Source organism: Amborella trichopoda, chromosome 4 (assembly GCF_054954075.1).
Source record: "Amborella trichopoda isolate Santa Cruz 75 chromosome 4, AtrichopodaSantaCruz75HAP2 v2.0, whole genome shotgun sequence".
In the NCBI taxonomy this organism is placed as follows: Eukaryota; Viridiplantae; Streptophyta; class Magnoliopsida; order Amborellales; family Amborellaceae; genus Amborella; species Amborella trichopoda.
In genome coordinates this window covers 5,975,887-5,997,942 of record NC_142339.1, presented here as the reverse complement: position 1 = coordinate 5,997,942, position 22,056 = coordinate 5,975,887, and the positions used below count along the sequence as shown (strand labels likewise).

Sequence of the window (22,056 nt, the reverse complement as noted above, 5' to 3'; positions counted from 1 at the left end):
TCAAGTTTAAGGGATTGTCAACATTTATCTTTCGAAAATTGTGAGTGCAAGAGCCCCCATTTTTAAGATGGATATTGTATAAAATGCATGGGTCAAATCAAATATGGATGGTGTAAAAATCATACAAAAAAAAAGTACGTTTTAAAGTTCTATCTTTTTTTTTTTCTTTTTTTCTTTTTCATATTTATGATTGTCTTGCATTAGATGATGAATCTATAAAATTTTAAATCAAAAATCCATTTTTAAGGTGGATTTTAGAGGGGGGAACACATGTACATAGGAGTCAGTTGCCTCATGGAAACGCCATCATTTATCTCTTGTACATAGATGTCACAATCATTCTTGTCTCGGTGGTTATAAGAGTGTCATTGAATAGACACATAATTCCACAAAAAAATTTCTGAAACTTCGTGACTCATTCCAAACAATCCAATGTGACATCTAATTAGTGGGAATGATTATGACCTCCATGCACAAAAGATAAATGGTCTTTTTATAGATAATCTCGTTAAGTTAAATACGAGGCTTCCTTTCTAAATCATTTCTATTTCATTGAAGGAAAAAATTTATATAAGGCTTCCTTTCTAAATCATTTCTAATTCATTGAAGGAAAAAGTTTATTTTCATCCTTATATTGTACGAATAAGGTGCAGCTAAAAACTCCACTAGAAAAGGTTGTTTTTATCCTAGAAAACTCTCAAATCGATCATATTGTTCATCTTCTAACACATCATATGGACTGTCCACTTTCACGATTTTCAAGTATTTATAGATCTGCTTGATCATCACCAGTTATAAAATATTTCATAATTGGATGCAACAATAGATTTCATATCATCGTAAGGCTTAGTGGCACGAAACTGCATTTTCAACATAGTTTTGAAGTACACCTTATTTCAATATTATAAGGTTGACACCTTAAACAAACCTCACCCGTCATTGAAAAAGGGATTAGTCTACTATTGAGTCCCTTGACTCAAGGAGTCTACCTCGGTTGTTTACGGATTTAAGATGTAAATGACATTTTAAAGTTCTGGAAATATATGTTTGCTATGTATCCATTTTTTTGTAGCTCCAAAAATAATGCATATTTGATGGTTTATGAAGAAGTAAAATGAATGGTACAAAATAATTAAAAAAAATACCATGTTTATATTTAAAATATATTTATTTTTCAATATTCGTAATCACTGTATTCGAAATTATTGAAAAAAAGACTAATATGATCTTGCAGGAGAATATATTTATTTATTTTCGTCCATTTTTTTTGGGCAAAATATCACTTATAAGTAGTCTTATTACAATTACTATTTTGCTTCAAAGAAAATAAAACCAACAAATTAAAGATCTTAGAACCTTGATGCCACTAAATCAATTTTTTTAAACAAAGAAAACAACCAATATTTACTATGCATGAGAATATACATATAATATAATTAAATGAGGAGAGAAATTTTGGTTTAGAGATTTCATAGGGAGATGTCCTTTATATATAAAGCCAGAATAGAATAAAGGTTTTTTAGGACTTTGCATGGCTTGCCTCTTTAGTGAGATTGAACATGAACCATTGATCTTGGGTAATTTGTGGGGTAAAGGATTTGAGCCCTCCATTCCATAGATGGGCCATCAACATTATGGAAGGTACTAGAACCTTTATTCCACTTTCCTAAATTATTTTCCTATCAATAGAAATTAAATAAAATCATTCTAAATATAATATAGTGCATACCATAATGATGCATATGCCTTCTCATGCTTTCCAAAAATTCCATTCAAAACTTCCTCAAGCCAATTCCTTTCCAAAACACGTAACACTTTGACCACAAGTTAAAATCTCCTTTCTAACAAAATAGAAAGCTCCCTAAATGGGTGGGGTGTGCCACCCATGAGAGGGTCTCATGGGCCCCACCATCTAGGCCATGGTGGGCCCATGTGTATAATGGGCCCCCATGCAATTTTAACTATTTTAAAATTCAATAAAAGAATTTTTAGAATTTTTTTTAATATTTAAATCAATGTAAAATCAATATCTCTGATTTTATAAATCCAAAATTGATAAAATATTCAAAGATTTATAAAAATTCAAATAATAATTCTAAAATAATGTATACCATAAAACAATTATAATTAAATTCATTAGATGAGAAAATTAGCCATATGGTCTAATAATTAAATCAATAAACACCGAGGCATTCCACCTTTAACTGTAGACTACATACCATATTTGCTTTATCAAATCGACTCAATGTCTCCTATGACCTACAGTCTATGCAGCGGCTCATTAGTGGGTCACCAAAGTCTGGCCAATGAGCCAAGGGGTCATAATCTCAGTTTGTGGATTCCAGGTTCTCCCCTAGCGACGTTCTAATGTCACCTAGATTTGACCACAGCTCTTATGGTGCATAGGGGTATCTCTCACACATGCATAAGCTTCATCTTAAAAGGTGGTTCACTTTCCCGAATGGCTATCATTATGCATGCCGTGTGATGATACATGGATGAGGGTTTGGCCTCTGCCTTTAAAAATGACCATCACATATAAGGGTCACACAGTTCTTCGACTCACTCATCCAGGCATACTCCGGCCTCATCAAAAGATGACCTATTAAAACCATTATCGGATAGTTTTATATGCCCAGGTAACATAGGTTTTTCCCAACTGACTGGCTTAGCTTGTCAGCTTGGTTTGGTAGCAAACATCATTTGCTTAGTATAGTCCATGAGGGACCACACTCCTACTGAGTTCATGTTCTATTATATCAAAATATTTCACTCATAAGGCCTTTAATGGCCACACGTGGGATTTTCTACTCATAAGCACGACATCTTGGGGATTCTCTACTCATAAGCACGACATCTTAGGGATTCTCTACTCGCTGGTTCAGCTAGTTCATTGTCTTCCTTTACAATTTGGCATAGTAGAGTAGGTTATATTTTTTTTCCTATGTTGAAATATTTAGTGTCAACTGGCAAGTTGGGATTTGTACAAACCACAAACATTGTTGGTAGCATTAATTGTAAATTGGCAAAACATATTGCACTACCATTTTCTAATAATGAAATTGTTTATTCTTCTTCTCCTTTTGATTTCATACATTCTGATTTGTGGGGTCCTGCTTCTGTTCCATCCATGGGATGTGCTCGTTATTATGTTGTTTTTGTTGATGACTATTCTCGTTACCCCTAGGATTAGTCGTTACATTCTAAGTTAGACTTTTATCAAATTTATGATGAACTTTCTACCATGATCAAGGAGTTTTCAAAAACTATTAAAATATTATGTTCTGATTCTAGTGGAGAATCTTTGTCAAAATCTTTCAAAGGTCTTCTCAAGTCTCATGAAACATTGGCTCAACTATCATGTCCTGATATATCACAATAAAATGGTGTTGCAGAACGTAAACATCGTCATATCATTGAGACGGCTCATACCTTATTGCTTTCCTTTTTTGTTCTGCATAAATTTTGGGGAGAGGCAGTATATACTTCTATTTATGTCATCAATCGTATCCCATCCTCTATTTTTGGTGGCTTGTCTCCTTTTGAATGTCTTTATTCGTGTAGTCCTGATTATTCACAACTTCATATTTTTTGATTAACATGTTTTGTTCTCTTACCCAAATTTGAACAAAACAAGTTGTCCAAGAAATCATCCATTTGTTTATTTGTAGGTTATGGTCTTCAGCAAAACATTTCACAGAAACTTCGTATTTCACGCCACGTGACCTTCTGGGAAAGTATACCATTTTATTCTCCTCCACGATTTCTTCATCTTTCTCATTCATCTCTTGAGTCCAATCAATATTTTAACCCCTTCAGTGACTCCTCAGTTGATCTTGTAGTATCTAATGTCCCTCTTGTCAACTCTCAAGAGAACTTTCAAGAGAATAGAGAGATTAGTCCATGTATACCATCAGAGCCCAACCTAATATGCCATGTCCTGATTATGTGCCTCCTGAGAGCGATCTGCAACCTCCTCTCCCTGAACGTCGCTATCCTACACGAGAGCGTTCTGCACCTCAGCATGTTCATGATTTTCATTGCTTCATAACCATTGTTCTTGCTCTTCATGAGCTTAAGACATACACAGAAGCTATATCAGATCCAAACTGGTATAGCAACCTATGGCGGATGAATTAATTGTTTTACATAAAACTCGTATCTGGGATCTTGTTGATTTACCCCTGGAAAATCTGCAGTCGGTTGTCAATGGGTCTACAAAATTAAAATTAATTCAGATAGTATAATTGACCGATACAAAGCACGATTAGTTGCAAAATGCTTTACTCAATAGTATGAGTATTGACCATGAAGAGACTTTTACACCAGTTCCTTGGATAACCTCAGTGCAGACCTTAATTGTTGTAGCTTCTATTCGTGATTGGCCCTTGTATCAAATGGATGTCAAGGATGCCGTCTTTCATGGCGACCTGCATGACGAAGTTTATATGAAACCTCCTCCTGGTCTCCCCCATCCGCCTCATCAAGTTTGCAAGCTTCGACAATAATTTTATGGTCTCAAACAAACACCCCGTGCTTGATTTGAGAAGCTTTACTATGTTATCACTATATGGGGGTTCATTCAAAGTGTTCATGATATTTAACCCCAACTGGAATCTTGGACAAGATTTACAGGCACAGGATACGTCTTTTCATTATGGGAAAAAACATTACGTTAGTATTTCGTCTTCTAGACGCCGATTCTCTAGAGGATATTGTGGGAGTTAGATGTTGGTATGCATGCTTGGAGAGAGGTCTCGAGACACCCTGATGCTCCTATGGACCAGGAAGCTGAATTTGTTGTAGACATTGGTCGAATATATGTGGTCGAATGTTCAAAATATTTGGGCATTTGATTTCCTAACTTCATGTGATGTTTCATATTTGACAATGAAGAGGAGCCATATCACTAGAAAGCATGAACCTGTTGTTGTCGGGCTCCCTTCTGATGTCGGATCCTTGTTTAGCCAAATCTGAAACACGTCTCTATATCCACCTTTGAAAAAATGGCCTATGAAAAGAGCCTATCTACCTCATCTAAAAACCACCCTTGTTCCTTCTTTTGCCTCTAGATCTTGATCTAATGGTTCAAATCTGTCTGAAAACGCATCGTCTAATACTATCATTGACCCTCTAAAACTCAACTTGAAAACACCCCTCTGGAATGATTTTTTTTTTATGATCGATTTTTCTATTACTCTTTCATGTATGTTCTCTGTATGATCGAGTATGTTGTCATGTTACTTGATCATGTCTGAACTGGTCTGCAAGAGCTACTAAACTGGTCTAGAGCTACTGAATTGATCTCGGATTTAAACTAAGTTATATTGGCTCTTCCAAGTACCATTCTGTTTTCTCAACTGTCTCGACTGTTGTTTTATCTCTGGTGAAGATCTGGAGTTTTTTGTCTGATTGCTCAAGCCTACTATGATATGATCATCTGTTTCTGAGGCTTGTTGATCAAGCAATCTGAACATGGTAAGATTAAGTGCCTAGGCATATCTTGATTATGATAAGATTAGTTAGTAATTATCAATAATTGTTGGTATCTATCTAGAATTGTTATTAGCCATATATTTATATGTGGTCTTGTATATTCTTTATCAAGCCTTATATTTATATGGGGTCTTATATATTCTTTATCAATCAATACACAAAGTTCTCTGTGGTATTATGAAATTCTATAAAGAGATTAATGCATTGGAATCATAGGAGAGACCTTTATTGAGTTTCAAGTCCAGATCATAGGTTTCTAGTGTACTTAGAATTAATCCTACACTTAAGCTCCCCTAGTCCATATAAAATACGACCTTGTCCACTCAAAGCACACGTTATTATTAAAAGGGTCCACCAACAAAACTTTTTCTACCTACAAAACTTTTTCTTTCATCACTAATTTTTAGTATTTATTTTCTTTCTGAATTATTAATACAAAATCCCTTTAAACTAAGTATTTCCTAATTTTTAATTTATTAACAATAATCTTAAGGATTACATCAATAGCGCAAATAGATTCATAAATCAAAGCCTAGCTTTCGAATATCTTGGGGCCTTTGAGGTAGTACTACCAAGCTCCATGATGAAGTTTCGGACTCTATTTTCACTCAAAAGTAGAGACCCAAATCCCCACTGACTTACTTTTTTTAAAATATTCCCACCTAATTTTTTTAAAAAAAACTATTCCTTCCTAAACTGAAAAACATTTCCCCCCTTGAATGCTCATTTAAGCTTTGGAGAAATAATGAGCAGATTGGATGAGGTCCAGGTAGAGAGGACAATTAATTTTTAGATTTGGTTAGACCCAATATTTGGTTAATTCGAGACGGACACACATGGCCCTGTTTTTGAGGAGAGCGAGGCATCCTTTTACGAGGATAGAAAGGTGAAGATCCCTTGCCACCATTCACTTTTGGCCGGCCGGCCGGCCACAACTAAATTTGGGGTTGGATACCATTTCACTATTCTCTATCTTCATTCACAGCTTTTTTATAGCGAGTGTTCTCTATTTTAGTAGATTAGTGGATAGGACGTAGAGAACAACAAATATAGTACATGCTTCAAATCTCAAAAAAGTGAAATAAAATGGAAGAAAAGAAGAAAAATTACCTGTATATATTAAAAAAATATATATTGCTTAACCATATGACTGAGGGTGGATACTCATATCAACTGAATTACCATGGATAATTGCCTTGATTGTTGGATTTCATATCCAATTTCTTATGTTTGTGAAAATTTGCAGCAATTACTTACTTTGAATAGGGTGGCAATGGACCCAATCAGACTCAAGACCCGACGGGTAGACCCGACCTCGGGGTCCGGGTATGGGTCCAAATTTTGGATCCGAATACTATTTGAGTCCAGGTCAGGGTCCCCATACCAGTAGTCGTAGGGCATATGATGACAATCATGTGTCTTTAGGTGTGTGTCAAATGTTTATATTTTCACAATATCGGCAACATTTACATTATTATTGGAAAAAAAAAAAAGCTCATACTCATAAGGTATATGATGATAAAGAAAAAACTCATAATCATAAAGCGGGAATGGATCCAACCCGAGACCCGTCGGTCCGGGTATGAGTCCAAATTTTGTACTCGAAAGCTACCTCTAACTTTGAAGCACATCCATGGGTGATTTCCGACGAACGAATGTATTAAGTAATGTTATCTAATTTTTCCTCTTAAGCTCGCCTGATATATATTGTTTTCAGCTACTTAAGCCTTCTTCGTCATCGGCTTGCGGTTATCCAACATTGATGAAAATATTAGAATGGATGAATATAAGATGTGATTATGACTTTTGAAATAAGTTTTTTTTTTTGGGGGGGGGGGCTAATATTAGAATGGATGAATATTAGATGTGATTATGACTTGTTAAATAAGTTTTTTTTGGGTAAGTAAAAGTGGTAAGTCAGGAGATTTTTTTTGGCCCGTACCCTTTGGTGATAATGGAGTATGAAACATCATCATGAGGTTTGGCAATACTACCGTCAAAACCCGAAACCATTCTCAAACTTGTGAAATAAGCTAATCTACATTTTTCTTTTAAAATTTCCTATATAAATATAAACAATAAAAAAAGGTTATATAAGGTTACAATTTTAAAATGTAGAATTAAAGATGCACCCCAAAAATGCAATGAAAAAATGTTATTTTAATGTTGAAAAACGTCAAATTGATCATCTCGACATCGAGATGTAGAATAAGGGAAAAAAAAAAATTTGAGTCCTAGAAATAGTGCATCTTGCAATAAATAATCTAAGCCATCTATTTTCAAGATTTTCATATGTTTATAAATCTACTTGATTTTAACCATTTTTGGAATTTAAAATTTTATAGTCAGAGATAAAATAGATTTTCAAATAATCCGTCTATTTTCAAGATTTTCATATATTTATAGATCTACTTGATTTTAACTATATTTGGAGTTTACAATTTTATAATTAGAGATAAAATAGATTTTCAGATAATTCTAAGAAGAATTTATACCAAAATTATATGCTATGATAAAATTTGAAAGTGTGTTTTAATTGGATTGTTTAGGTTGCAAGGTTATAGAAACCGCATCCATAACTAAAATAGTAATTTTATGAATAAAATATTTAGATTAATTTTAATTTTTTTAATTGACCACTTTTTTTGGATGATGAACTAACCCTAAATAATTAGAAAAAAAAAAACAAAAAAGGGCTTTAATGAGATGATTTGGATCATGGATGTTACATCAAGTGCGGGTCCCTCAAAGCATGCAACAATCGTTGTTTGTGATATTCTCGGGGCAGTGCCTGTAATATAAACTTCTAATATCAAAAGGATACCTTCTGAAGACTTTGAATTCCCAATTCGCCCCCTCGCAACCCTAAGCAAAAATTAGTGGCTTTCCTCCATGTTTTGCTGCAAATCCCTGTGAACGAGAATTATTTAGAAAATCTTGGGAAAATGGAGACTGAGAAAACCCAGAAGAAGCAGAAGGGAACCAAGAGAAAAGAGGTACACCATCTTTTTCCTTTTCGTTAATTTTTTTTTCTTTTTTTGCCTGAAAAATTTTAGGGCCATTGCATTCATTGTGGCCAAATATGTTTGTATTAGGAGAAGTTTTGGTATATTATTTGCTTTTTCGTATTCAAACTGGTTAAGTTTTAATAGATCATGTTAGTCTTTAATGGGAATTCTGGCAAAAGGAGCAAAAGAAGAAAAATCATGTGAAATGAGCTTCATTTACAAATATTTCATGCAAGTTTTTGGGGCTATTTGTATGTGGTTATGGTGAACATATGGCTTGCAGGCCATCTCTGAATGTTTTGAGAAATTTGGAGTCAGGTTTTGCTTCCTTGATGATGTGAAAGCTTTTATTCTTAATAGTTGTGGGGGCTTCTTTTTTATGATCATTTGCCATAACATAAGTGAAGGAAAAAAGAAAGACGGAAGTTACTAGATTGTAAAGTACATGTATTCTGCGTATGTAAATATCAGTTAAATAATTATTTTCTTGGGGGGCTATTGAAAAAATACATTCATAGGAGCTCTTCCTCAGAAGTCCACTTATTTTCCTGACCCATATATGAAATTAGGTAAATTTCACACTGATACCTGGAGAATTCACCTATCAAAATTGGGTGCTCTTGAAAACTGAAATATCAGCTATCTTCCTACACTGAAAACTTTTCTTCCTCTTGACCCCACTCTCAGTACCTCCTCTACTGTTCTACTCATGGTACTTGTCCTCTTCCCTTGAGCTATCTTCCATTACTACTCTCACTCTTTACTACCATTATTTATTTCAGAGCATGATCGAAGAGAAAATATTCCTGTTATGTCACTTTGGGGGACAATTCATTGGAAATACAAATGGTGGGAGCAATTCATATGAAGGCGGAGATACACGAGCCATTATGGTTCCTCGTGATATAAGAAGTTTTAGTGAACTCCAATTGAAATTGGCTGAGATTTCTAACCTCAGAGCCATATCATTTTCTATCAAGTATCAAGCCTTTGGTGCACCTTTCTTTGTATCTGTCTATGATGACAATGATGTTGAGACCATGCTCTGTCAATTTAGCAATAGTTCATCTATATCATTGTACATTTCTAGGACTCTGGCCAACAAAGATACTGTGAACACCAACAGGTATTGTCTTTATTTCACACTTGTCGTTGATGGAAATCAATTCATTTTATAAACATGTGAAAATCCTCTATAAACATATGGATAATCCTCTATGAATTTTCATTTTACAGTATCAAACAGAGGATGGTTGATGAAGATGGTGATGCTGCTGGGGATATTGAAAATTCACTAAGATTGACACAGGGAGTGTCTAGCATTGAGGATTTTGACAATCCAGAAAGATACACACAAGGATTGTCTAGTGTTGAGGATCTTGAAACTCCGCAGAGAGTGTTGCAAGGGGTATCTAGTGATGGTAATTTGGTAACTCCTCTGAGAGTGTTGCAAGGGGTGTCTAGTGATGGGGACTTTGAAACTCCAGTAAAAATGTCACAAGGAGTGTTGCCTACATTGGAAATTGGGACAGAATTTGAAGATGTGCGTAGTTATAGGAAAGCATTGGTATCTTTTGCCATTGCTGAAAACTTTGCTTTGAAGTTTATAAACAATGAGTCAAGACGTGTGACTGCTAAATGCCGGGCAGAGGGGTGCACTTTTCGCATTCACGCATCTCATGTCTGTGATTTAAAAAAGTTCAGGGTTAGAACTATGAACCCCTCACATACATGCAAGGGATTGCTAAATGAAAGTCATCCTCAGGCCCAAACTTACTGGATAGCTGATAAGATAAAGCAACACCTGAAAGATAATCCCCAATACAAACCAAGAGACATTGTACGAGATATTCACCGCGAGTATGGTGTGCAAATAAGATACACACAAGCTTGGCGAGGAAAGGAGCTTGCCATGGAGGATATTCACGGATCGTATGAGTATGCTTATCGCATGCTTCCATCATATTGCCAAATGCTAATAGACGCAAACCCTGGGACTGTTGCCAATCTTGAAGTACATGAAGAAGATAAGAGTTTTAAGAGATTGTTTGTTGCTTTCCATGCAACAATTTCTGGATTCTTACAAGGATGTCGACCCTTTATAACACTTGATGAAACATTATTAAAAACTAAGTATAGAGGGGGGCACCTGTTGGCAGCGATCACTATGGATGCTGATGGTGTAATGTTTCCTGTGGCCTTTAACATATCAGTTTCAGATGATACCGAGAGCTGGGAATGGTTTTTAACCCAACTACGAGAGGTTTTGTTTTGTCCTCAGACACATAGACTGACATTTATTTCTGACCGACAAAAAGGGTTACAACCAGTTTTGGAAACAATTTTTCCAAATGACTTTCATGTGTTTTGTGTGGGATCTTTAGCTAAGAGCTTTAACAATGACTTGAAGAATGGTGAGTTGACAAAATACTTTTGGAAAGTAGCTCGTGCTGAGACTCTTTTAGAGTTTGATTCTCAGATGGCTGAACTTCGAGCTGTTTCTAAGAAAGCAGAAGCATGGATTGAGGGAATTCCGCCAAAATTTTGGGCTGCACCTCATGTTGAAGGGATGAGGTACAATCACTTATCATCGAAGCTTTTGGAATCCTTCCACGATTGGATAGAGGAATCATGTTATCTCCCTATTGTCAAGTTTGTAGAGAACATACACATGAAGCTGATGAAGCACTTAAATGAACGACGAGAGCTCGGTTTACAATGGACTTCAAAGCTAGTTCCTAGCGCAGATGAGAAGATAAAAAGGAGAATAGTAAAGGCTCGTTCTTTTCGAATCTTTCACTCCAGTAGCAATCAATATGAGGTTTTATCGGATAAGGTCGATGAGGTAAATTTGGAACGTCGTGAGTGCACTTGTCAAAGGTGGAAGCTTAGCGGATTGCCTTGCTGTCATGCTTTGGCAGCAATACATGCTAAACAGGATGCATTTGCTGACTATTGTTCTCCATATTTCAATGTAGAGACTTACCGAAGCGCATTTTTGGAGACTATACACCCAATACCTGATAGAACCACACAGCCAGAGGTTCAAGATTTCGTAGTAAACTTACCTTCTATACATAGATCAAATGGGAAGCCCAAGAAGAAACGGATCAAGACCGGAAAGAGTGACGTCAGGCCTGTACATTGCAAGCATTGTGGAGGTATAGGGCACAATAGGCAGACTTGCAAGGAAAGAGCCTAGGCTGGGATATGTTGTTTCTCTTGTTCTCAAGCCAATGTTAATCAACGATCGTCAAAACTGTCATTGAAGGCGATAAGTTTGTCAAATCGCTCTCTCATGTGGAGGATTGTGAATATTTCAGCTTTCATTTCAGTTTTTCATTTTATTTAACTTCAGAAGGTTGATGCCGGACTAGTTGAACCAGTAACTCTTCCATTAGAGTGTACATGAATGAGACATGGATCATAAAAAGTGCGAGCATTTTTCTTCTACTTGTAAGTTACTGTCGATAACAAATGTTCACAGTTACTATAAGTAGAAAGTTACTTAGCTAGTAGCAACCAAGATGCCCTCCTCTTGAACCCCTTTATGTTCCTTAGTTTCATGGATAAGAAGCTCTTTTCTTCCTCATCTCCACCTTGTAACTGTTTCTGTTTTCACAATTTAACCTCACATAACATGATATGGGCAGATCGGGGAACTGCTAATCAAACAATAATGTTAACTTCTGATTGATGATATTTTGAGTACAATAATGAATAAAGAGGGTTTGACTGAGTAATGTGGTCGGATGATTTGAAGTGATGCTCTACGTTTTGCTGACTCATATGAATATTGCTTTTTTTTCTTTTTTTGGGGATACAGAGCCAACTTGTTATGTAAATTATAAAAATACCAGGTTAATGTCATAACTAAACATTGACGGTTGAATCAACATGTCATTTATACAAATGGAAATTTTGATTCAACAAATTGCAACGAGTTAGACAATGACATCATCATCATCATCAGCAGCAGCACTAACACCAGCACCAGCAGCATCAGAGCCTTTTCCCAACTATTTGGGGTCGGCTACACTACCATTTTGCTCTATCAAGGGCCATACCCTCAGTGAGGCCCGAAGTTCCCATATTTTTTTCTACTACTTCCAAACCATGTCCTTTTGCCACAGTAACATCCTATGGCAAATTGGTGACCTTTGTATTTCCTTTGGGGCCCCTTTTTTTGTATTACTATACAATGTTAACATCATTAAAAAAAAAAACATCCTATGGCAAATTACCTCTTAACTGGTGATGCTCTAAGTGTAATAATAACAAGTAAATTGGCCCTGATTGACTTATTTGTTCTTGTAATGGGAAGTACCGCTGTATGTTCTGCTGACTTGTATTTGGGTACTTTTTTTATTTTCTTTTTTTCATTTATCAAGGTAAATTGAGATTCTACTGCTGAACATCTATTGTTGAATCAACATGTCAAGAGTCCATTTTGAAATTCTCTGTCCTATGGTAATACATGTGGATGATCACCAATGCACATATCATGCTAGGCAAAGCTTTTGATAGAGCATGTTCAAGTTGCAATTACAGAGAAAGGCATTGTGGAGCTCTCCTATGTTCATTACTCATTGCTAGGTCTAATTGGGAGGCTTCCATGCCCCCGCTTTCTAGGTCTCTACCGGCAGCAGTTATGGACATTCATCTCTCTCTCTCTCTCTCTCTCTCTCTCTCTCTCTCTCTCTCTTTATATATATATATATATATATATATATATATATATATATATATATAGTGATTTTGCCTACCTTCATCACCGTCCAAAATTCATCGTACGGTCATGATTATCCGGTAGTGTTTCATTTTTCATTTATTTTTACAAATCGGAATGACCTGAAATTTGGAGCGTATGTTCATCAAAAATAGGCAAATCTACGAAAAATATCAAAAAAATATTTTACTTGAAAAAAATTGACCAAAATACCTCTGAAAAGTTTCGAGGGTATTTTTTTTCACGAATTAGTATTTTTATATTTTTATTAGGTGCATCTCACTAAGATGTACACACACTCCAAATTTCAAATCATTCCGATTATTAAACACTACCGGACAATCGTTTCCGTACAATGAACTTTGGACGGTGATGAGGGTTCATTTTTGCCTATAGGCGTTGGGAAGACTTTTCTATATATATATATATATATATATATATATATATATATATATATATATATATATATATATATATATATATATATATATATGAGGAGTGATTTCATGCAATAGTTCTATAGTAATATACTGAAACAATCTTCAAAAATCATTTTAGGGCCATTTGTTTGACTCCAATTTTTAAATATATATTATTTTCATTCTAATGAAACAATCTACAAAAAGCAAAATTTAAAAATACACCCTAGAAAATGCTCTTTTAACCCAAGTAACATAGACTGTCCATTGTGCTAAGACGCTTAGAACAAGGCCTTATAAGTATTTTTTTCCTTTACAAAACTTCTATATGGCTTTATTATCATTAGACGAAAAATGTTAAAAAGGAAGAAATGATTTTGAGTTCGTAAAGGCGTAGATCTTAAAATTCATCAAATGGATGGTCTAGCTTCATTGATGGAGGGGACTCATTTTGACCATTTCTAGGGTGTAAATTATTATTATTTGTTTAGAAATTAATTATTGGGATGAAGAGATGGTATGTGCAATTTTTAGGGTCATATACATGCTACAAATGTGGTTTTCTAGAAGTGCAGTTTCATTATATTACAATGACACACGACATGAAATCATCCCTGCCACCCCCCATTATATATATATAAAACACACTCAGAGTCTCGAAACCACAAAGCACCCACTTGAGCCTAGATATATTGGACTTTGAGAATCAATTGAGGCCCACTTCATGAAATGTTTATATCGGTCATCGAATTAATACAAACCCCTCATGCAACGGAGAGTTAAAAGCTCTTTGAGATTGCTTCTCATGCATTGTAAGATATGGGTTTGTTGGAGTGTTTACTTACTATTTAAAGGTTGGTTCTTATTACTTCAGATATTCTCCCCATGGGTAAAATGAAGTCTAGAATGTAGTGTATTTATTTACTGATAAAGAAACATATTTTTTGTTGTTTTGTTGTTGCTTTTATTAGTATTAGTATTAATATTAATATTGTTAGTATTATTTGCTATATTCAAAAGAATATTTATTTTAGTTTTTAATTAGGTTTTGGAGAAGAAGAAAGCCATCGATGAGATCATTAAAGCTGCTTCCACTGCAAAAGACCATCTAGCTTGCTTCCCACCATTCCGTGTCTATGATAGAAATGGTAAAGACAAGCTCTCTACCCTGTAATATATAATCGAAGTGAATTTTATTTTGTTGGGTGTTTTAGAGCTTAATGTGACTTACTGGAGCATGTAGCTTCCTCTTTCGTTTGTCCTTTCCTCTTTTTTCTTACCAGTAAGCCAACAAATCACCATTATTTTGTCTTCTATGCCAAAATGCAGACTGCTTTTGTTTAAATCAAATGAAAATGTGATTCAAAATTCACACTCTTGAACTGCCTACTGTTTTTCTAACCAAACATGAATTGCGTTTAGGTGGTCACCCTTTTGAGCCGCTTGCTTTGTTAGCCAACCATGACTATTGAACCACACCCCAAAAAAAAAAAAAACCTTAACTGTGTTGTGGTTTGAGGGTGCAAACTTCGAACTGAATTCAAAACAAAGAGAACTTCAGTTTTCTTTTGAGCAGTTCGAAAGTAGGGACATCAAACCGAAACTACGTTTGAATTTGTGGTGCAGTTCCAAGAGTGCAAACTTCAAACCACCTTAATTTCAGTATTGAGTGGTTCGAAAGTAGGAATATTGAACTGAAACTAGGTTCAAATATGGAACCTTCAAACTGCCCTACAATAAGGGCCAACAGCCATTTGTACGACCCAAGTGCCCTTTGAACCAAAAAGGCCAATTCAAAACTACCAATTTCGATCCTTGTTTTCAGTTTGATGTTTCTGCTTTAGAACTAGGGGCCAAATTCGAATAAAAAAACTTCTAAAAACTAATACCTCAACATAATTTTTTAAAAAATTTGGACCAGTTTTGTACTCCAAAAATTATTTCTATTCTCTGTGTAATTTTCTCAATTTAATAAACAAATAAAAATGTCTCCCTATATTATTCACAGGAAATAGAACTCTTTAATATTTGGGGAAAAAAATAAGTTGGGCTCGGTATTAGTTCATTGGATACTGTAAAAAAAAATTTAAATATTGTCAGGGCTCATCTGCAATTTCCTTTAAATTATTGTTATTATTATTATTATTATTATTATTATTATTATTATTATTATTATTATTATTATTATTATTATTATTATTATCATAGCGTTCCTGATAGAAAATGACGACTCCTTCAGAAAAACGAAGTTATTCAAGTTCTTTTTCCAAAAGAAGTCCCGCTCCGGCGGCCCGACGAGTAATCTACTTGTAAGGACCCTCCCTGCAATGCACCCCTCCTTGAATTATTGGGTCATGCAATACTTATTGAATACAAAGAACCAAATGAATTTCGTGGCATTATTGTTGTTTTTATTATTATTATTACTATTATTTCTATTATTATTATTATTATTATTATTATTATTATTATTATTATTATTATTATTATTATTATTATTATTATTATTATTATTATTATTATTATTATTATTATTATTATTATTATTATTATTATTATTATTATTATTATTATTATTATTATTATTATTATTATTATTAACTATTTCTATATTTCGTAAAGCCGAAGGCTTCGCCAAATCTGCTGAAGCCCCAAAGTGGCTTCGCTTTCCTGGCCAAACTGAAGAAGGCTCTGAAGGAAATCTGATAGCACTGATGATTAATAGGATGGTGGACAATGGGAACTTTGGTGAAGCAAAGGGGGAGAGATAGGAAGATGATCTAGGGGTTTACCATTTGAATGTATTGAGATGAGTAAGTTTCTTGGAGGTCTAAGTCCCATATGATGCAATTAGAAAACAGGATCCAGATACAAAATTCATTAATTGAATGGCTAATGTTGTTAAATGTGACTGCCGGTTTAACATGTAGACAGTTTCGTTTTTCTACCTTTTTTTTGATAGCCCCAATCTTTTAATTCCTTTCAAGAGGTACAAATCAGTGATTGACTCTTTGACTATATTTATAGCTGCATGGTTACTTGTGGGAGTCTTAGATAAGTTGGGTTAGGTCTAGGATATCTCCAGGTTTCTAGAGTTTAGTGGTTTACATAGACAGAAAGAAATCTTGGACTATTTTCTGCAATTTAAGGAAAGTTAAGTATAGAGATTGAAACCTGCATGAAAATGCTAAGAATAAGAAGGCCCGTATGAGAGATCTTAAGGAGCATTATTCACATTAGTAAAATACTGTGGAAAGAGAAAAAAAGAAAATTGTGGTGATCACAGGGTTGGAAAAAAGCAGCGATGATCATTTTTAAATGTGTGACAAAGCAGCCCATAATTAAATAGCTTGGGATAATAGTCCAAATACTGAATGCTTCTAGGCCGTTGTTTCTCAAATAACTTGAAATTGGTTTATGAAGCTAATTGATGGCAGTTGAGTATGGCATATAGTACTAACGGAGCATCCACCATATATTCCCAATGATGATGGAGAATATCCTGGTGGGCCCTTTGACCATCGTCGTACTGTCATATTCCACTTGATTATGGTATACCTTCCCCTTCGTCAGAGCCTTGGTTCGATAATGGGGTCTTGGTGGCTTGTGAATTATTGGGAATCTGGGATCATTTTCAAAAGGGAAAGTATATAATAAGACCTTTTACCTTTGGTACAAGTCACAATTAATCTTTGACCATTAGATGTGAAATTGGGTGGCTGTATTTATTTCATTGACCAAGCTCAAAGTTCAAATGAAATTTTCTCGAACTTTGTGTTGCACTCAAGCAATCTGATTTCACATCGGATGGTTGTAAGAAATTGCGACCTCCCTATACCAAAAGTAAATGGTCTCATTGTATACAATCCCTTCTCAAAAACTGATCTTTAAGAAGGCTTTTTTTTTTTTTTTTAATGTGAGAAATAAGCACAAATTGTATTAATATGAGAAATAAGCACAAATTGTAAATAGAAGAAAACAAAATTTGCGTAAGGAGTTTCCATGTAAAGGTATCCTCACCACAACTCTCACTCAACGCTCTTGATTTGAGGAGGAAAAATTTTTTTTTTTTTAATATGTTTACTGTTCTAGTTCTAAGAAAAAGGATTACAAGGGAATATGTTAACTGTTCTAGTTATAAGGAAAAAGATTACAAGAGAGCGTAGAGGCACACCACAAGCCGGGGCTCTAGCCAAAAAAAAGGTTTACCAAGGACTGGTAGCCCTATACAAAAAATGGGGTTACAACATATAAGTTAACCTAGGTAAATATAGATAAAAATACATAGAGATAACTTTGAAATCTCAAAAAGTCATGTTGTGCTGTTGACGGCTCCATCCTTAGCTAGGGTGTCCGCCAGGGCATTGGATTCCCGTCAACTATGCTTCCAAAAGATGACCATATTCCTGCAAAGGTGAGTAATTTCATCAAATATCGGTGCAAGGTACCACGGACAAGGTGAGGAACCAGAAGCCCAGGAAATAATATTTTTAGCATCTCCTTTGACAGTGAGGTGTTGAAGAGCTTGAGTTCCAAAGAGAAGGGCCAAAGACTCATCGAGGTGGGAGTCGGCGTGGCCAATATGGTTGGAAAAGGGAGCCAAACTGCATCCTTTTTAGCCAATATGATTTGAGGAGGAAAGTTCCCATCTCTCATAGATAAGTCTTTAACTATCATTCTTTGGGAGTGGTATTTGAGTATCTGCAATGCTGTTTCATCACAGTTTCCAAGTTATTTCTCTCATCACCACTTGAATGGATTGATTTCGATTTTCTTTGGTTCCTTTCTTCCCAAGTTACCCATGTGATAATGGGGAGAACTACCTTGCACATTTTATCAAAGAACTTGTTAGAAAATTGCTTTTTGAACCAATTGGCTATGAGGTCTTGGGTAAATGAAGACTATTGAGCATTGAATCTCCACAACAATGGAAACTTCTTGAGTGAGTATTTAAGAAGGCATATAGTGGGGCCCTTTCGAACTTATTGATGAGGAGGATGCAAAATGGTTAAACATGATCGTTCATTTTTAACTATTTGACCTAAGAAACCTCTATGTTCCTTTGCCTGACTCTCACATTTTTGCTAACAGGGGCTGTCTATCGGGTCAAGTTGACCCAACACGGGTCTGGATCTGAACCCACCCGGGCCTTGCAAATCCAGGACCACCCAGGTCCGTGTCGGGGTTAATCTGACACAAACCCAGTTATAGCGGCCCCATTTCTGACTGATTGTTATCTTCATGTTTGCTTGATTGATGAAGCTTATCATATGGACAGGTTTGTCAGTCTACTTGGAGTCGGGAAGAGGTGAGAGACTTTTGCCTCCTGTGAAACATTATATCCAAAACCTTCTAAAGGTAGTTGGAATTGCCTGCAACTCTTCAGCTTTCTCTTCTTGATACCTTAATAAACAGCAAAACTTCCATGGATTTTAAATTTGCTAAGAAAGTCCCCACTAATTCTAGAAGATTTAAGAAACTATATTTCATATGAAATCTTTTGTTTTTTTTGGGTGGGTGTGGGGGTGGGGTTTGCGCACCAATTTTCATCATGAAGCTATACTTTTCCTTTTGACACTACCACACCTCAGATTTGAGAAGATACATACAATTCATTCATTTGGAAGATAGGAATCCAGGCATTTGGAATTGATTATAGCAGATATGCAAGTATTGTATCCTTAAAAATTAAACTAAAATAACTGTTTTCAGGTTAATATGGAGGGTCCATATGGACTTGAGTGGCCAGTAGAAGAGAAAATCAAGCGCAGGGAGATGGTTGCACCTGAAGCACGTTATATATTTGTGCATGAAAAACCTGGTAAAAGACCAATCACTTTAAGGGATGGTGAGAAAGAAGCTCCAATTTGGAATGGTGATGGAGACCCAATTGTCGGATTTGTACACTATCGGTTTGTTGTTGAAGAAGAGATGCCTGTTCTCTATGTTTTTGAACTCCAATTGGAACCATCCATCCAGGGGAGGAGTTTAGGGAAATTCCTAATGCAACTAATTGAGCTTATTGCCAGAAAGGTATAAATACAATTTTCACTGGTTTCTCATATCGTACCAGTCTTATTTTGGTGGTTTATGAATGTATTGATATTCTACAAGTCGATGTGTGTGTGTGTGTGTGTGTGAGAGAGACAGAGAAAGATCATGGCATATTTGTATTGTGTGGAGGGAGGTCGTTGATTGGTTTCTATCTCTTCATAGTCATTGTTTGACAGTTTATGAATGCCCTTGATATTTTATGTGTTCGTGCACTTGATATGTTTGTGCGAGAAAGAGACAGAGAGCAGTTTGGAGGAACACAAATCAACATATGATGGTCTCTTGCATCCTGCTAAACCTTGTATTCCGTTTTCTGTGAAATAGCACGCGTGCACACACACACACACAGATTTGGTCAGAAACAACATTTGATTCTCTCTGTGTCGCATCATTAACCTTGTTTTCCTTCATTCATAGAACCAAATGGGTGCTGTGATGCTGACTGTTCAGAAATCAAATTTGTCAGCCATGAACTTTTACAGGAACAAGATGAGGTAAAGTGCCCACTTGCTGTTTGGCTTTAATGCATGTTTAAATGCCACCAAATTTATAGGATATGCTGGCTCGGTATACCATAATCTTATATTTCTTCAGAGACTTAATTGAAAAGAATGTCTAATAATGCAGATTTTCTATTTCAAGCACTTCACCATCGAGTGTAGATCCCTTGGTATGTGTATTTTTTTGCCAAAATGTCTTTTTCTTCTACTTGTGAAATGAGGAAGATCAGAGTTTTGTTCATGGTAACTGTAATCCATGAGAATGTGGGAAACCATAGCCCATTTTAGTTATGGTCGTTCATATGTTTGAAGTTGATGGAGTGCAAGGGACCCACCTGTATAGGGCGTGGCCAGAATGATGGCTATCACTCTATCCATCAGTTCGTCATGTATGTGATGGCTCCAATGAATGTTGGTTTCCCATAAGCCATTTGATCATGGTATTTTGTCCCTCCTGTTTTCCGGTGTCCTCTTTGTTTTCACTGTTACTAATTTGCAGATGGGAGCTGAGAAGAGTTACGAGATTTTATGCAAGACATTCGATGAAGAAGCCAAAGCGAAATTAGAGGTAAAGCTTCTTGGCTTGTATGCATAAATGCAGAAAGCAAACCCATCACTGACTAAAGGATGTTCTCAAGTGACTTTCTATAATAAGACCAATACGAAAAGCAAATCTCTTTAAGAGTTACAGTTCATCTAGTGAGCATTGTTTTGATTGGCTGCAGGAGAGCTGTGTGGGAGACGAGTAAAGCTTCTTTTGCATTGAGGTCTTAGAAGACCATTTAAGCCTTACTTGGCTATTAAAACTAAAAGTGAAGGTCTGTTAACATTCTCAAAAAAAACTAAAATTCAAGGTCACTTGTGGTTTGTAATTCATTGGCATCCCTGTTCTTCCGGATTATCTGCACTTCTCCATTTTACTTTGACCCATTTTGGAGTACATTGTCACTGGAACAGATATTTGAATTTTAAGCCCCTCACCGACAGCTGACATATTTCCCAAGAGAGAAGCTCTCAGGGAAAATAACCTGCCTGCCATATTTCCTGAGAGCAAATAACAAACCGACATCGCCTCCCTCTCTCTCTCTTATGTGGTCAACATTTTGTAATGACAAGACCAATTTCACCGCAAAGATCTTAAAGAAATGGAGTAGCATACTAAAATCCTACAAGAACGTGGCAAAACCAAGCGGTGTGCCGCACTCTTTCCATCACCATTCGTTCATTGATCGCATGGTGGCAATGACCCCATCAAAGTCCTAGGCATTCTAATATAAGTACCATCAAGCAACATGGCCGCGGAAGTTCAAACTAAAATGCGACCATTTGAAAGTAACAGTATAAATAGATTCTGTTCCATTCCATTATTAAGCATTTCGACAGAGGCCCCGCAGTCCCTTTAACATATTTGCTGCCTTGCAATCACTAACATCGAGCACAATCGTCATTGATCCTGATCAGCTAACCAAAAGATAGAACTTCCACTCTCCAAAGTCTCTCTCTCTCTCTCTCTCTCTCTCTCTCTCTCTCTCTCTCTCTCTCTCTCTCTCTCTCTCTCTCTCTCTCTCTCTCTCTCTCTCTCTCTCTCTCTCTCTCTCTCTCTCTCTCTCTCTCTGTGCATGTGTCTGAAAACAACAAATAATTCATCTCCACAATTTCACACAGCTACAGAGCTTCAATCAATTTATGTGTATGTGGGTCATCAAATAATTAAATTCATGGTGGATAAGCTTTCTAAATTACATGTTTTATAACCCTTTAGAATCTCGTTGATTATTTATATTCACAGAAGGAGAAGCATGCACTAAGACTTTTTATCGTATAAAAAAGGTTTCACCATTAACCATTGG

At 35.7% G+C, this 22,056-nt stretch overlaps 2 protein-coding genes across 6 annotated transcripts; both read left to right on the top strand.

The window, feature by feature from the left end:
- The first annotated feature begins 8,416 nt into the window (after nt 1-8,416).
- Nucleotides 8,417-11,957, top strand: LOC18439216 (uncharacterized). Of its 2 annotated transcripts, XM_020670430.2 has the most exons (3): nt 8,417-8,492; nt 9,287-9,630; nt 9,741-11,957. In XM_020670430.2, the coding sequence occupies exons 1-3, from the start codon at nt 8,442-8,444 to the stop codon at nt 11,704-11,706; spliced, it is 2,361 nt and encodes a 786-aa protein (XP_020526089.1). In that variant the 5' UTR covers nt 8,417-8,441; the 3' UTR covers nt 11,707-11,957. The 2 variants fall into 2 exon arrangements, with proteins under 2 accessions (XP_020526089.1, XP_020526090.1); XM_020670431.2 differs by lacking the exon at nt 9,287-9,630.
- LOC148782222 (Acyl-CoA N-acyltransferases (NAT) superfamily protein) lies at nt 9,895-21,197 on the top strand. Of its 4 annotated transcripts, none has more exons than XM_020670432.2 (8): nt 9,895-11,960; nt 14,698-14,800; nt 18,931-19,010; nt 19,365-19,685; nt 20,124-20,200; nt 20,334-20,376; nt 20,706-20,774; nt 20,932-21,197. In XM_020670432.2, exons 1-8 carry the CDS (start codon nt 11,913-11,915, stop codon nt 20,953-20,955), a joined length of 765 nt encoding a protein of 254 aa, XP_020526091.1. In that variant the 5' UTR covers nt 9,895-11,912; the 3' UTR covers nt 20,956-21,197. The 4 variants fall into 4 exon arrangements, with proteins under 4 accessions (XP_020526091.1, XP_088720670.1, XP_020526093.1 ...); XM_088864544.1 differs by having other exon boundaries at nt 11,873-11,960; nt 18,931-18,960; XM_020670434.2 differs by lacking the exons at nt 9,895-11,960; nt 14,698-14,800 and adding an exon at nt 18,555-18,824.
- The last annotated feature ends 859 nt before the right edge of the window (nt 21,198-22,056 follow it).

Excerpts from the sequence above, each read along its gene's own strand:
- LOC148782222 (XM_020670432.2), top strand. The coding sequence starts at position 11,913 with ATGAATGAGACATGGATCATAAAAAGTGCGAGCATTTTTCTTCTACTT. Across the intron at positions 19,011-19,364 it reads ATATCCAAAACCTTCTAAAG|GTTAATATGGAGGGTCCATA; the intron begins GTAGTTGGAATT and ends AACTGTTTTCAG. Across the intron at positions 20,775-20,931 it reads AAGCCAAAGCGAAATTAGAG|GAGAGCTGTGTGGGAGACGA; the intron begins GTAAAGCTTCTT and ends GATTGGCTGCAG.
- LOC18439216 (XM_020670430.2), top strand. The coding sequence starts at position 8,442 with ATGGAGACTGAGAAAACCCAGAAGAAGCAGAAGGGAACCAAGAGAAAA. Across the intron at positions 8,493-9,286 it reads AGGGAACCAAGAGAAAAGAG|AGCATGATCGAAGAGAAAAT; the intron begins GTACACCATCTT and ends TATTTATTTCAG. Across the intron at positions 9,631-9,740 it reads GATACTGTGAACACCAACAG|TATCAAACAGAGGATGGTTG; the intron begins GTATTGTCTTTA and ends TTCATTTTACAG.